Genomic DNA, 16,071 nt, shown 5'->3' with positions numbered 1-16,071 from the left:
AAGTCCTCCCCATATCCCACTGTTTTTGCAAGGTATGGCAAACATTTGTCTACCAAACACTTGCTTTTCCATCTCCATGTGAATTGCCTGCCTCCCCTTTGAAGTCTCAAACCACTACCCCCAACATCCTCCTTTGTCTTTAGCTGAAGATGTATTTAGGGTGGTGGCTTCAACCATTTTGGTGAGTTACTCAGTTTTCCCATGTATACATGTTATTCAATTTGTTTGATTTTCTCCTGTTATTCTGTCTCATGTCAATTTAATTCTTATTCTAACCAGAAGAACCTAGAGGGTAAAGTTTCTTCCTCCCCTACAACTCTTTAGTATATTTCACAATCTAACAAACTAATCTTAATGCACTAAACTAACTCCCTTCATCAGATCTACATTTTAAATAGCCTTGTAAGGAACAATGAATGAATGGCAGGTTCCAGAAGGCTTGAGTGATGCAAGTTTTTAAGATTAGCAGTAACAAGTAGTCTTGAAAATGTTGTTCTTCTTGCTAACTTAAAAAATGTTTACTCCTCAATTTGTTTATGTACACATATCAAATGATGAATTTTCAGTGAATTTAAAATTAAAACTATGTTCTCTCAATCCCATTACATTAGTTTTGTGGCTTGCTAGGAGGGGCAGGGGACAATTTCTTAGCTATACTAAGCAGGAAGTCCTCCATAAAATGCCAACACCCAAAACACCTTAATCCATATTCACTGCTAGAATATTTTATTTTAAAATGTGCCACAGTGACTGGATGTATCCGTACTGGTTTCTATACATGTACACACACACATATATATACAAAGTATATATGTCATTGTTTAAAGACCTGTCCAAAAGAAGAAGTAATTAGTTAACGTAGATGTTTACACTTCATTTGACAATTATAACTTATTTAAACTGAGGTTTCAGTTGCTTAGTAAAGACTAATAACAACAATGAATGGCAATTACAATGAGTAAATAGAGAACTGTAAATGTCATTGTTGTGCCCTGGGTCAAAATTTTCAATAATGGATAATTTTCACCAAAATTCTGTAGCTTAGTGGACCTAAAAAATGATTATCCTTCACCACAGAAATGTAATGAATCCTAACAAATTTACTAATAATTACTCCTGTAATGGGGTGTATATTCCAAAAGAATAAGTATCTGTCACTCTTACCAAAAGACTATTCTCTGAAAGCTCAAAAAGTATTATGCCATACTAAATCATCCATATATAAGAGGGTCTCTTGTTTAGATGCCACCAGAGATTCTGACTACACTAAACAGAAAGGCAGCACTGCATTTCTTACTTTTGTAAAGGAGGAAAGCCTTTTTAAAAACTCTTTGAAGAAGTTCCCGTAGATGTTCAGAGTCAAACACAGCAGCACTTTATTAACAAGGATGGAGTAATATGATCACAAGGAAATACTCATAAGTCTAAATTTAATGTTCTCTTGGGCCCTATAAAATAAATTCTAACAAGGGTGGGCATCCCAGTGTGTCTGTCTCACAGCTGTTCAATGGGAAAGTGGTTTGCAAGCAAGGAAAGACCTGAGCAACACTGACACCACAGACTGACTGTGTAATACTTCATTACTTTGAGAAGCATAATACATGACTGTACCCCTAACTAGAAAGAGGAGCCATCTGAGTATCTTAATTGGGCCAAACAGTTAAGTTTTAATACTGCCCGCTACTGAACTCTGGTATTGATTTTGTCTCTAAGTAGGAAGTCAATGTTCATGCTCTTGATAGTGGCCATTAAATCTTTCTGATTGAGACAGTCCAAACCCATCTGAACTCAGAACACTGGGTCTAAGAGTCAACTTCTTACAACATTGATATATTTTCCTTGGGTTCTTGAACGGTGCTAAATCAATATAATGTTATCATAATCTGAAAACAATACAGGGGTGCAAAGGAGTCCTAATTTATATATATGTATACACACACACATACACACACTATCCCATATTTCAGTATCACATGACAGAGAATTTATGGTCAAAATTAATCAAGACATTTACTTCAGTTTTCCAGTGGCCACTCATGTAATGAAGTGAAGAACACCAGTGTAATAAGGTCCCTTTTTATCACATGATATTTCTAAGCAGGTATTTGGAATGCTCAGAAGATTCCACTTTCAGTCTCCTAAGGCCTCCTAAGACATAATTTAAACTGGGACTTGATAGGAACAAATATCTTCAGACACTAGTTTGAACAGTAGAAGTGGTTTCTGTTTAAATCCTAGGAAACTTTGGATAACATGCCTTCTTTGTAAAACTGAAAAAACCACCAGATCGGCACACAGAGAGAAAGGATGCAACAGATATCAAGGTGGGTAAATGCCCAATTATTTTGAGTCCTTATCATCTGTGCAAACCTAAGTGGTGTAGGCCAAGTCTGACTGGGCAGAACTTGCAGAAGATGTTTTCCCGTTTGATGCACAAGAAAATAATTGTATGAAAATGTGGGGATGGGAAAGGGAGCAGCTCTGTGCTTCTTGCTGTGTCACCTGTATCATGTTCCTAATGTCAACGAGATTAGTTTAAAAACAGACTGCAACAAGTACGTTCTAATCACCAGCCACCTTTTCCACCTTTCTTCTTTTTCTGTTGCTGTTTCTTTTTTGTTGCTGGAGCCCCTGCAGGTTTCTGGTGTCTTGGGGGTATGATATTACTTGTAGATGCAGATGCTGTTGCTGCACTGCCAGGTCTTGGGGAGGTGGGTGGGCTGCTCACAGTTTTACTGGCATCCCTGAAATCATCAGATCAGGAAAGTGTTGGTCATTCACATATTCAACAAAGAAGAAGGCTATAAAAACGTTATATGTACATGGATTTCACTGTCTACCCCTAAAAATCTCCCACACATATTCTCTCTTTTAAGGTGGGTTCCCCAACTCCCCATCAATTTTTCTTTTGAATAAAAATTTTATTGCTTTATAATTAAAGAAAAAGTAATATATGGTACATGCCAACTTTTAGAAAGCTTGGAAAATAAAGAACAAATTTTAAAATGACCTATAATCCTACCATGTAGAAATAACTTATTTAGTAACATTTTTAATACTCCTTTCTAGTCACATTACTTATATTTGTTTGTTTCTCCAGATATTTAGTTAGTTGAACAACTCAGTGTGTTCATTTTCCTTTTGAAGGTCTTAAAATCTTAATATTTACAATACAATCCTATAATCTTAGTATTGACAAGATAATCAAACCAGAAACACCACATTTTCTGTCCCCTACCTAAGCATATTGCAAAACATTTACCAAAGATATGTGACTGTACTTCTCACAGTTAAAATGTATTTTTAAAAATTCTCACTAATGACCCTGAGTCATTAGTATGAGACTGACCCTGATTTCAATCTCAGAAGGAACCAGCCCTATGCTGAGTGCCTTCAACTGGGGAGCAGTGACTTACAGCTCAGACGAAGCTCCTGCAGTTGCTCCCTGGGTCCCTTTTCCAATCTGATCCTTCTTTTTCCCCTTCTTTCTTCCCCGGTAGTAAGAACGTTCTCGCATTGGCAGCCATCTTTCAGGATCTGGGGTCACTTTTGGGTCATAATTCTTAGGCAGTTTTCCTATGTAACAATTAATTGACAAAGAAATGAGAGATCTGTCCATAATGTTTTCAAGATAGATTGTTTAAACAGTGTGTCCAAGCCTGGGCATCAATAAGATTAAAACTGAAATAAAGTTATCTGAGAAAGTTTTATTTGTGTAATCTAGCATGGGAAAAGGCCTTATTTCTAAGCATGACACGAAATTCAGACGCCATAATGGAAAAGATTTCATAGATGTATTCATACAAAAAATTTTAAATTTCATTTGCTAAAAGATACATTTTTAAGAGAAATAAAAAATATATGCATACTATATAACAGAGTGAATTAATATTCTTAATATAGAATGAGTTATTGGGCCAGCCCTGTAGCATAACAGTTAAGTTTGGGAGTTCTGCTTCGGTGGCCCAGGGTTCACAGGTTTGGATCCTGGGCGCAGAGCTACGCACCGCTCATCAAGTCATGCTGTGGCGGCATCCCACATACAAAATAGAGGAAGATTGGCACGGATGTTAGCTCAGGGCTAATCTTCCTCACACACAGACACAAAAAAGAATGAGTTATTGATAATCAACAGGCAAATCATGCAAAGAAAAACAGGCACAGATGTAATTAGGGTAAGCCAGGAGAAATAAAAGTCTTTAATCATGTGAAAAGAAGCTCAATCTCACTAATTAAAAATGAAAAAGGTAACAAATGCTATCAAACTAACAAATATTAAAAGTAATAATAACCAGTGTTGGAGAGAGAGTGGGAAATACTACTGGCAGAAGTATATACCAGTATAGCCTTTGTAGAGAGCAATTTAATTTGGCAGTACCAGTCAAAATTTATACTTCTAGAAATTTATCCTGCAGATATCCACAAGCCACAAAGTTGTGTGTATAAGAATATTCTCTATGACATTCTTTAAAATAGTAAACTAACTTAAATGTCTATCAATAAGAGAATGATCAAATAAATTATAGTATACCCACACTATAGTAAGCTATAGCTATGAGTTAAAAAGTAAAGTACATATACATGTAATAATTTGGAAAAAAGTCTGCACAATACAGTCTAAAGTAGAAGATTAAAACAAATCCTGATGACATGTTCATATCAGTTTTGTAAAAACTTTTATTGACTGAGCATGTAAATATATAATAATGCATGTTTCTATATACAAAAAAGTAATTATCTCTAGAAGCATGAATTTGGGGAAGGGAATTTTCCACTTTATGCCATTTTATAATGATAGAAGTTTTAGTGGTTTTTTTTGTTTGTTTTTGTTTTTAGAATGAGCATATATCATTTCTAAGTTTTAAAAAATGCTCATCTGTGAACTACAAAAACTAGAAAAGAAAGAGAAACAGCAGATTACTGCTACCTATAATTATCAGCTGTTCCCTTGCAGTATTACTAATACATAAAACAAATACTTATTGAGTTTTTACCAATTTCCAAGCACTGTGACAAAAGTGAAGAGCTAATAAAACTTTTAGTTAAAGATGAGTTGAATACAAATATTAGTTTCTGCACCATCCCAAAACTCCACTAAAATGGTAACAAACACATCAGAAGGAAGAATAGGAGAAAAGGTATTATCAATAAAATTTTGGAAGAAGGAAAACAGATGGAGGAGTGGTAATAAACTTGGCAGACTTGGGAAACCTGAATCCTAAGACGGCAGTGGGCAAATCAAGAAACAACCTGATTTACACCACAGATTTCCCAAAGACTCAGGAACAGGTAGGTGGCTCCAAGGATAACCTCTGACTCGTTGAAGTGAGGCATGAATTCCACCCACGCTTGCCATGGATTAAGAACACAGCCTAAGCCAATCAGTGCATGGCGCTCCCCTGGTTAATGGTCCAGGGCTGGACACTGACCAATGCTGGCCCAATCAGATTACCGGGAAAGACATGCCAAATGCAGAGACACCCTTTTTGTCCTGCTGGATATAAATGACAAGCTTTGTGGCCCTGACTGTTTCCAAAAAACATCCTATGACTCTAATGGGATTCAGTTTTGTGTACAGCAGAACAAAGAGACACAACTACTGCATCAACCAACCTTGACGCTAGCCTTCCTCTACACTGCCGATTTTGTAAATAAATTTTCTTAAGCCAGTTTGATAGAGTTTTATGGTACTGGTAGCCGAAAGCAACCTAATGTATAAGGGCTTACTGTGCGGCAGACATTGTTCTAAGTGCTTTACATGTTGTATCTCATTTAATCCTATGAGGTATATACTATCATATTCGTTTATAGATTAAAATCTCAGGCAAGTATGTTAAATAACCTGTTCACAGTCACAGTGAAAGAGCAATGTTACTAGAGCAACAATCTGAATTCAGGCAACCAAATTCCAGAGTTGCACTCTTTAAAATATATAAAATTAAATGTTAGCTATCATTAAGACAAAAGTTAGTGTTCAAAGATACAAGAATGGATATTTATATCCCAAGATTTTTATATAGGGCTAAACTCAAGCTTTTATCTTGTAGAAAGGAACGTGAAGATGAAAAAAAAAAAAAGCCTTACCCTTCTTTTTCTTCTTCTTCTTTTTCAAATCTCCCTGTCTACAAAGAGAAGAAAAATCATTACCATCAACGTGATAAAATATTTATATAGCATTAAGTATGTGAAAAAAAGTGAGCTGGGCACTTTATCATAAAGGCATTTACAACTTGGTACAGGCTCATCAAAGCTAAAAAACTAGCTGGGATATTAATTCTGGTAAATTTAATCAAGTTTCATACACTACAGTTTTTGGAAGGTGGTTTAGAAGAGGGGTGACAAGTGTGTCCAGAAAACAGATACCATTTTCCTTGCTAAGTATTAAGTCTGCACAAGCATGAAAATATCCAGTACTGTGGTAAGTTACCTTATGTTTGGCAAAACTAGAAAACAGGTAATTAAACTCTTTGCCAGAAGAAAATGTATAGGTATAATACATGCAAAGAATATCTCTGGGAGGATATGCAAGACAAGTAACATTGGTGTGGTCTGGGAGGGAGGAGGGCCAACAGGGGTGGAAGGAAGACTTTTTACTCTGTGCTTTTTTATCTTTCAAATTTTGAACCTTGTGAATTTACTAAATTTTTTAAGTCAGTAAAATCTTTATTAAGTACACTGACAAAAAAAAAAGCGGTGAAAAGAGCATAAGAAATCAAGAACATTTCAAAATAACTGTTAAGTACTCTGACAGCTATAAGAGGAAGACATAAAAATCTCTGTATATAATCATTGTGATATACCTCTATGTGAACTCTGAAACAGTGAACTAAAAAGACGAGACAGCAACAACTTCTGCCAAAAATTCATTCTACCAAGTCATTCAGTTGTGAAAGTTCTTTCAGGGTACCATGAACAATAAGAAATACAACATACAGTGTCTTACTTTAGAGCTTCATCTCTCACGCAGACTATACAATAGTCTTCTAAATTGTCTCCCTACAAATCATACTCCACAGCCATGGCTACGATTTCCCCAAAGCTCTCTGCCATTTCTTATTTCTCTGCCTTTGCTACCTCATTCTCCTCATATTCCTCAGGAGTCAACACAATCACCTCCTCCATGAAGCCTTTCCTAACCTCCCACTGTCCCCAGGAAGGACTGACTATGCCCCCTGGTGTATCCTCTATGCCCTACACAATCACAGCACATAAGACCTTCACTGCAACTACTGCTTAAATATGTTTCCTTCGGCTAGACCTAGTTCTTTTGAGGGCAAGGACGATGATTTATTTTTTTGTCAATAACACAGCGTATCTTCAAAAGAAACTAAACCTTTGTATTCAAAAATTAGCATAGGGCTGGTCCCATGGCTTAGCGGTTAAGGGTGCGCATTCCACTGCTGGCAGCCCAGGTTCGGATCCCAGGCACGCACTGATGCACCACTTCTCCGGCCATGCTGAGGCCACGTCCCACATACAGCAACTAGAAACATGTGCAGCTATGACATACAACTATCTACTGGGGCTTTGGGGGGAAAAATAAATAAATAAATAAAATTATTTTTTAAAAAAATTAGCATAAAAGGCATTAATAATGTCTAATGAAAATACCTTGCTGAAATTTAAAAAGTCAATGTACATCTTAATAACTGCCTAAGAGAAAAGAGAAAGAAGATTAAAGGATTAAAAAAAACTGTATGTTCCTACCCAACCCTGTTCTGGAAGAGGAAAAAAAATAGTGAAAATATTTAAATAGCCATTATTTGAAAATCCCCTTAAGATCTGGCTTGAATTTATTTCATTTTGGGGTTCTTGATAAGGCTTGAAATTGGAACCATATGATGAAATGGAATTTAGATCAATGTAGCATCTCTGAGACTTCAACTCCTTATTTAAGTTTTTAAAACCTATTATGAGGATGATAATGCTTTTTTACTAAACATAGTGTTCATAATGAAGTCAGTCATATACTGTTGCTGATATTTTTTTTAAGATCTACATTTCAAAAGGCATTCAAAAAAGGAGAAAATAGTGAAAAATTATGAAAGCCATAAAACTAGGGAAGTATTATCTCTCTTCCATTTGCTATTCATCCTGAGTCAAAAACAGGATCTTTAAGCATTTTACTGCAAGCCTCTGCTAACTGTATTTTTGAGTTGGCAATGTAGGAGAACAAGGAAAGAATCAGAATTTGACTTCTTATAAGTTAAATGAAGCTGGCTAACCCTTTCTCCAAATCAGCAAAATAAATCTCATCTGAACTTTGGTTTAGTATTACTGAATGATATACTAAACGTACATCAAAAACTTAAATAAATAAAGTAGGGCACATGCAGCCTATAGAATACTATGTGTAAAAAGAATGCAATATGTCTACATTTAGAATATGCAAAAATCTCCAAGACTTAGTATACGAAAGAAAGCAAATTGGAAAACAATAAGTACAATCTAATCCTACTTCTGTAAAAAACAAAAAATAAACCAGTACAAGGAAAATATTTCTAGATCACTTCTGCCTGTAAATACAAAGATGATCCTGAAGGATACAGGTTAAATTAATATCAGAGGTTAATTCCGGGCCGGGGAGACACAAGGACTAAGAGCTGGGCACAGCAAAAAGGAAGGGAAAAGAAACAAAGGTGACAAACTTTACTCACAAGGAATTTTTTTAAGAATGTATTTTTTATTCCTTATATAATTTAAATCAGTGTTAGTGAATGTTACAATGAAAAACATTACCCTTGCTCCTTTGGTTGACTATCTCCAGCAAATTTTCCACCCTTCTTCCGAATGTACGTAGCACCAGGAGAATTTTCAAGAGCCTCGACATCTACTTTTAGAGACATGCTATCTGACGAGGGCAAGTGTTTACTAAGACTGGGATCCAACAGGAGTTCAGGAACACAATATATACACATATATATGTCTGCCAATATATCTATGCCAACAGAAAGACACGCTTTGATGCCCTTCATCAAAAGCAAAACAACGTTCTTAAATCTTCTATAGAATAACAAATCAGCAGGTCATAAAGTCAATTATATATCATATATTCTGAAAGGAGAACTTGAGAAAGGAGTTACAAACTAATCATCTATTCCTTAACTCAGTGCTGTACTTCAAGGCTGTAGCTTAATAAAAACTCCATTCCAAAACAACTATCAAGCTTATAAAACATAGATTTGCTCACTGAAATTGACTTGTGGCTGCTTAGCGTCCACCAGCTCACCTCAGTTTTGGGAACACACCCTGGACTGGAGTAGCACACATGATCCAAACTCAGCCAATGAGGACACTGAATCCTCCTATCTTCAGTAATTGTTTGAGATGGGCATGCGACCAAAGACAGTTCAGTCAGAATGACATTTCAGAATCATGTATAACTACCCAAATAAAATATGCTTTTTCTTTTTTTATTTTTTTTGCTGCTGGACTTGAATCTGAAGGGACAGAGGCTGCACCGTGTTGACTTCATTTTTGCTTCTGGATCAAACTACCTCAAGTTGGATCTATCACTGTATAGATCACACTGATCAATAAATTCTCATTTTTGCTTTTACTAGTTAGAAGGGGGTTTTGTTTGTTAAAATTTACAACAGAAACAGCCCTAGTCAAAACAGGTACTGGAAGAGATCCTGCGCACTACTTGAGAGCTGTCTGGAACAACAGTCAAAAGGATACGCTTTTGCTTTCTCAGGATCTACGAGTGAGTATGCAGAAATAAGCTGCGCCAGGGTGTGAATATCTTTTGGATTTTGTCTAAAAGAAGAAATAAGAAAGTTACTAAACAGTTTATAAAACTGGAGAAAGCAACATAAACAAGCAAAATAACTCCCTCATATCAAATAACGGCAATAAAATTTGGATTTCTACATCTCCACCTTTCAGAGCTTACTTCCATAGTTGTTCTAGGTCACTAATTGCCTCCTTCTTCCGCCCATATTTGAGTTTGAAGTTTGCAGCTTCTCTTACCAAGGACAAATGAGCAGGAGATTTAGGCTATAGGTTCAATAAAAAGAGGAAAAAAAAGTTTCAAGCTAAATATCTAGCAAGTCAATGAAGTTACTATATTCATTAGACCTTTAAAATGGACCTATCCATTAAACTCCTCATCTTAAGTTTTACTGAATGCACAAAACAAAAACAAATTCACATACACACATACATGGAGGGGGGTAGACAAATTAGTACAAGTGAAGACCAATTTATGAATTCAGAATACAATCCATCTCTATTTAGATTGTCTACAACTAGAAATATTCCCTCATAATCAAATCTTAAAAATGTCACTATAGTTTTCAAATATTAATTTAACACAATACTCCCCAGAACACTGATATCCCTCTACTGCTAACAGCATAAATGCCACCTGTGTGTAGGTATATTTATAAGTTGGATATTGCCTATGCAGAGACCCATACTGGAAAAAATGAAGACGTTCCTATTAGATGAAGATATGATATACCATGTATTCCTGTTCCACCAATTACTACCATCCACAGGCTTTCTAGCTACTAAAGATGAGCTCTCATGTGCAATCATGTATTATCAGCATTCTTACTTCTTGAGGTTACACATACAAACATATACACACACATGAGAAGAAGCTTCAGAAAACATAACTGAGCTATTTTTTTTCATTTGGCACTTATTTCTTATTTCTAATAACTTTATTTGGATCTAACATACTTAAAAAAAGGAATTTGAGAGCCTAGTAGCATTCTGTTTTTAAAATAGTGACTTGGAATATTTCAATTCTCCTACATTTTGAGTTCACTACTGCAGCTTTTTATTTTTATGTGAAAATATGCCCTCATAACATTTTACTACATTTATTTACCTGATGGTTTTGATACCACTGGATGGCTTGTGTGAAGACCTCAATGGCACTATCAATATCTTCCTCATGGCTGTACATGGTCACTAATGCAGACACCTACCCAGCCAAAGATATAAATTAATAAAATTAATAAAATTCCCCCTCCTCTATCAGAATAAGTTTTTGAAAATGAAAAACATTGAAGAAATAGCAAATAAAGGTTGCTAGGCGCTCTGTCAGGACCTAATTCATCATCAAAATTACTATCTTTATAAAGCATAATAACTAGAAATACCATGAACAACAGTGTTTTCCAAATACAAAGGCAGTTATTTATAAAATACACCTTTCCTCTAAAGCAGTGCCAGTTCACAGTTTGTTACCAGTCCACAACAAGGTAAGTACAGAACTTGAGAATAAGTGCTTAGAAAACTAGTTTATATGATAAGACATTGTTGGGACATCCAAGTGTGTGACCGGTGAGGTATACACTAGTGTGGTTAAACTCCCATGATGACTTGCATGTGGCCTGAGCTACATAAAGTCAGTGAAAACCTTGCCTAGTGTGTTAGAGGGATAGCAAGGAGTGTGACTCCATGTGACTGGAGTGGAGTGAGAGGGGGGGAACAATAGGAGATGACGATAGAAAGGAAACAGAAACAAAAAGCTGGATCTTTGAAAAAAAAATAAAATGAAACTGATAAACCTCTGGCCAGATTGATCAGAAAAAAAAAATGAAGACACAAATAGCTAATATCAGGAATGAGAGAGGTTCTACAGATATTAAAAAAATAAATAGGGACTATCTGAACAACTTTTATGCAAATGAATTCAATAACCTAGAGGAAGGGGATATATTTCTTGAAAGGCAACAGAAGGCCAGATATTAAATATTAGAAACATTTTATTTTCAGCCATATATTATATTTGATTCTAACATAAAATAATCGTAGCTGTCTTTAAAATATGAATCTTCAAAAGAGAAAGCACTACCATAACATTATTATACATTGGAGTGCCACCTATAAACAAGCTGTTAGAGGACAAACATGAATAAAACACTCTCTGTTCAATAAATGCACAAACCACCGCTATAGAAGTAGTCTCTACTTTGAAACAGATGCTTTCCCAGCTATATTAGGAATCTAAACCTGTGATGCCTGAATATTCAGAGAACTAAAAACTAAATTTGTTGGCCAATACTACTAAATTGTTTTAACTTAAAGAAATCACACTGAAGACATGATAAAATAATTTAGGCTAAGAAATTCCCTATACAGGTCTTAGGTTATTTGAGGTTGGCTTTTAGTGGTAATATAAGGCCTAAATAGTGCCTAGTACATTTGACTAAATAAAAAACCAATGCAAAGCAGAGCACAAAATGAAATTAAATGTATACCAAATAAGTAATTATTATTTTTACTACTCCTACATTATGATAAATAAGTAGAAATTAAAATGAATACAAATAAATAGCAAACATACCAATGGACTATTAATTCCATTATTTTTTCAGTCTAATAATACTTTATGAACTCACCATGCCTGGTTTATGCTTTAACTCCTCTATGCTTCTCAATATTAGACATGCTTTGGAAATATTACCTTAAGAGAGTAAAAACAATCAGCATCACATTAAAGAAAGTATTTTATGGAAAAAAATAAGAAATTTAAGAGTCATATTTTGTAACATCTTTAAATACTCAAGCTTTGGGGTCTTGGGGATAATGTACTCTATTTATTCATTTTATAGATAAGGAAAGTGAGTCCCAAGGAAACAATATATCTTGCTTACGCTCACAAAGAAAGTTAATGGCAAGCTGCTACCAGAAAAAATGTTTCCCAGCTCCCAGTCTGTTGAGTCCTGTTTCTCCTTTTTCAGGCCATAATTTAAAGGTGGGGTCCTTCACTAAAGGCCTTGAAATATGGTACTGTAGATATGAGAAAAATGGAACATTTCCTATGGTGTCAAAATTCTGATTTTCCACTCACTGCAAACCTCAGTAACATAAACCTTCCAAAGTCTTCAAAAACAAAACAAACAAAAACCACAACAGGCTCTCTCTAATTTTAGAACGATAAATAATCCTTGCAAAACTTAAACTGAAAACCACTAAGAACAGAAGATAGAGAGAACAAGAAAAAGAAGAGAGGTGGGAAAAGGAAAAAGAAACAAGGGAGGAAAGTAAGGAAATGTGAGAGCAGGGTAACAGGGAGACAAGCAGTGCTTCTCAATCTTGTTTTCTTTACTATCCACTAAGGAGCCTTTTTAGACATTTTTTCCCCCTAATTGCCAACTCCCCTCCCCTCTAACCATGAAATTTTCCTTTCAGCCACTGTAATATCTAAGAGTTTTTTGACACCCCCCACCCCAAGCAAACCAATCATCACTCCCATTGAGAATGCATGGTCTACAGCAGAGCTGTCTGATAGAACTTTCTGTGATGATGGAAATGTCCTATATCTATGCTGTCCAACTAGTCACATGTAGATACAAAGCTGCTGAAATGTGGCTGGCACAACTGAGGAACTGAATTTTAAATTTCATTTAATTTTAATTTAAACTAAAAACAGCTATGTGTAGATAGTGACTACCAAATATGGAGAACACAGCTCTAGATAATCACTCAAGGTTGGTTCAAAATCAATGACAAAAACACTAGTAGTTTTCTCTAAGATCCAAAAATGTCAGTTTCTCCCAAAGCTAAGGGTCATAAAGCATAAATGGAGGATAAAGGGCTAAGCTAAGAAATTCTGAAAACTAGGATGCAAAGTAACCCTTACATCATGCAAATACTACAAGTGACAGATGTAATCATTTCTACACATGACATACCCCGGAAATTTGAGTAAGTAGGGTCTTTTGGAAAAGACGAACCCTTTGCTTCTACTGACTTTCAAGGCATAGAACGAGACTCATTCTAACAATTTAGGAATAACCCAAGAAAAGGCCAACGAACTCACTACTAAATCTGTTGGAGCTCACACAATCTAGATTCATATTTACAGCAATAATTATGCTGCACCATTATGCTAAAATCTTAAAATCACATAGCTGACAACTACATCAGAATCATTCCAACCATATGTTTCCATTATTAATCATGATGAAATCATCATTAATACCTTGGGAAATTTTCAGTTGTGCCATGGTCAGCTTAATTTCAGCTACATTTTCTGGATGCTGATCTGAAAATTCCTAAAATTTTTTTTAGTTGAGGGGAGAAAAAAATCACATTTAATTTTACACAACTAACTCCACACATTCCGATTACTTATCTCAGCAACACAAAAATTTAAATCCAGTTTTAAAATATTAAACTTCTGGTTGCAGATCAAAATTTTAACTTTGAAAAAATTTTATTCAACACCCACTTTGCTCTGAAAGTAAGTGCAATAATGTCAAGTTTCCAGGAAGTCACTAAGAGAGAAATAATAATTAAGATTTCTTGGTAGATTTCTTTCTTTTTTTTTAAAGAAAGATACTCGAATAAATGATGCCTCTTACTTAGGGTCCCTGCTGGGCAACAGTGCCCCTCAGGATGATTCTAATTTTACCCTGTCCAACTTTCCAATGTTGTCTACCCTCAGGAAATTCAAATATGTAATCAAATAGCAGTTTAGGTTGATAAAAACCAAGTCAGTATCTCCGTAATTGCTTGACGTTTTAGATTGGGACTCAATGCAGAATACATTGAAATGGGGGTTAGCATGTTCTGGCATAGTAAGCCTAAAATAAATCCCTAACTCATTAAATCTCCAAACCAAAAGCATTCTTCAGGGTTTATGGCAAACTATTTACTAATGCAAATTTATTTAAACAAAACTGTAGTCCAAGAATTAACTCAAGTGACACTCTAGAATTTGTCTAGTTGAACATTACTTATTAGTTTTCCCATGAAATTTACAAGCTTGTACATTATTATAACATAATGAAAATGAAACAAGGGTGCCACTACCTGACACCTCATTCAAAATTTAAGTAATTCCTTTACCTGAAGCAGCTCTATTGCTTTTGTGTGCTGCTTTTCACGGCAGAGCTGGGCAGCTTGGATTAACACAGGCAGGAGACGCTCAGGACTTTGGGACTGTAAACCGGCAGATATTTTGCGGCACTGTTCTGCCTAAAAGACAATATTTTTCCCCCCATAAAAAGAAGCTGGTTAATAAAATTAAACATTAAGTGAATGACCACAAAGAAAAGGAGGATTGGGGAAGGGGGAAGGAAATCAGCTGAAACAAAATAGTAAGTGAATAACTGCCTAGGGTGAGAAAAGTAGTTTTATACTATCTATTCTCAATTTTTTCCTGTAAGAAAAAGATTTCTGTTTATTCCATTTAAGCCATGAGTTCTAAAAGTATTTAGGTAAAGGACAAGTTCTAAACATTCATTTGGATGCTTTAATTCCAAAATTTTGTTTAGAAAAATTATATCAAGTATTAGCCTTTGCTTCAAAACAACAAAAGAGATAGGTATTTCTTGCTCAAGTATTTAAGAATAACTCAACTCGGTTCTAAATGATAACACAACTGCCTCTCATTCTCCCACTGAAAACCTCTACTCTAGAAGAGTATGAAGTCATAATTTAATTAAAATTAATCCATATTTAAGTTAGAATTAACCTCCTTAACATTTATAACTTGATATGATTATGCACAAACTAAAATGAAAGATGGATCTTAAATCTGTAATCATGATCGGCATCCTGGATGATTTTTACTTTAATTCAGAGAGATTAGAAGATAATGAGAAAATTATCTCGTTCACAGGTATGAATAGTGTTTTCTTCCCTTAAAAGCCACCAACTGCACACCTTTACAAAGAATTGGGCAATTACTTGTTTAACAAATAAAATGTATGATGTATGACAGTCTGTAGAATACATGGTTTTAAGACAAAATATAAACAAAAAATATAAACAGATTGGACTGATACACCCATTATGCCTCATAAGCCATACTCCAAAAGGTTTAGCCAGGGGAACCAGAGGTCTGTCACCTACCTGGTTTGTGTACATAGCAAGTAAAGCTTTGTTAAATTCTATGGCTTGCAGTTGTTTCTTGGAAAGCTTAAACTCTACTCCTTCTGCATTGGTTAATTTCACCTTCTTCTTGGAGTCAAAGACATTTTGGTCCTGACAAAGAAAAGTTCATCCACCATTAACAGCAATCTCAGACTTCAACTCTTTTAACAGTCCAAGGCCTTATTCCTATGTCATTTAGTTATTTTCTATAAACACAAGAGAGCTTGG

General features: G+C 35.2%; 1 protein-coding gene across 2 annotated transcripts in view; it reads right to left on the bottom strand.

Moving 5' to 3' along the window:
- Positions 1–703: 703 nt before the first annotated feature.
- Positions 704–16,071, bottom strand: part of SRP72 (signal recognition particle 72) — a 27,512-nt gene continuing 12,144 nt past the window's right edge. For both annotated transcript variants that reach the window (XM_004419083.3, XM_087434362.1), the window contains exons 9-19: positions 15,823–15,954; positions 14,815–14,943; positions 13,946–14,018; positions 12,360–12,424; positions 10,841–10,936; positions 9,896–9,999; positions 9,682–9,759; positions 8,740–8,877; positions 6,085–6,122; positions 3,417–3,576; positions 704–2,744 (exon numbers count right to left, since the gene is read on the bottom strand). In XM_004419083.3, coding sequence (XP_004419140.1) covers positions 2,567–2,744; positions 3,417–3,576; positions 6,085–6,122; positions 8,740–8,877; positions 9,682–9,759; positions 9,896–9,999; positions 10,841–10,936; positions 12,360–12,424; positions 13,946–14,018; positions 14,815–14,943; positions 15,823–15,954 — 1,191 coding nt within the window. In that variant the 3' untranslated portion in view covers positions 704–2,566. The remainder of the gene's footprint in view (positions 2,745–3,416; positions 3,577–6,084; positions 6,123–8,739; positions 8,878–9,681; positions 9,760–9,895; positions 10,000–10,840; positions 10,937–12,359; positions 12,425–13,945; positions 14,019–14,814; positions 14,944–15,822; positions 15,955–16,071) is intronic.

Source organism: Ceratotherium simum, chromosome 8 (assembly GCF_057802395.1).
Source record: "Ceratotherium simum simum isolate JZ-2026a chromosome 8, ASM5780239v1, whole genome shotgun sequence".
Taxonomy (NCBI): domain Eukaryota; kingdom Metazoa; phylum Chordata; class Mammalia; order Perissodactyla; family Rhinocerotidae; genus Ceratotherium; species Ceratotherium simum.
This window is presented reverse-complemented; position numbering and strand designations above follow the sequence as displayed.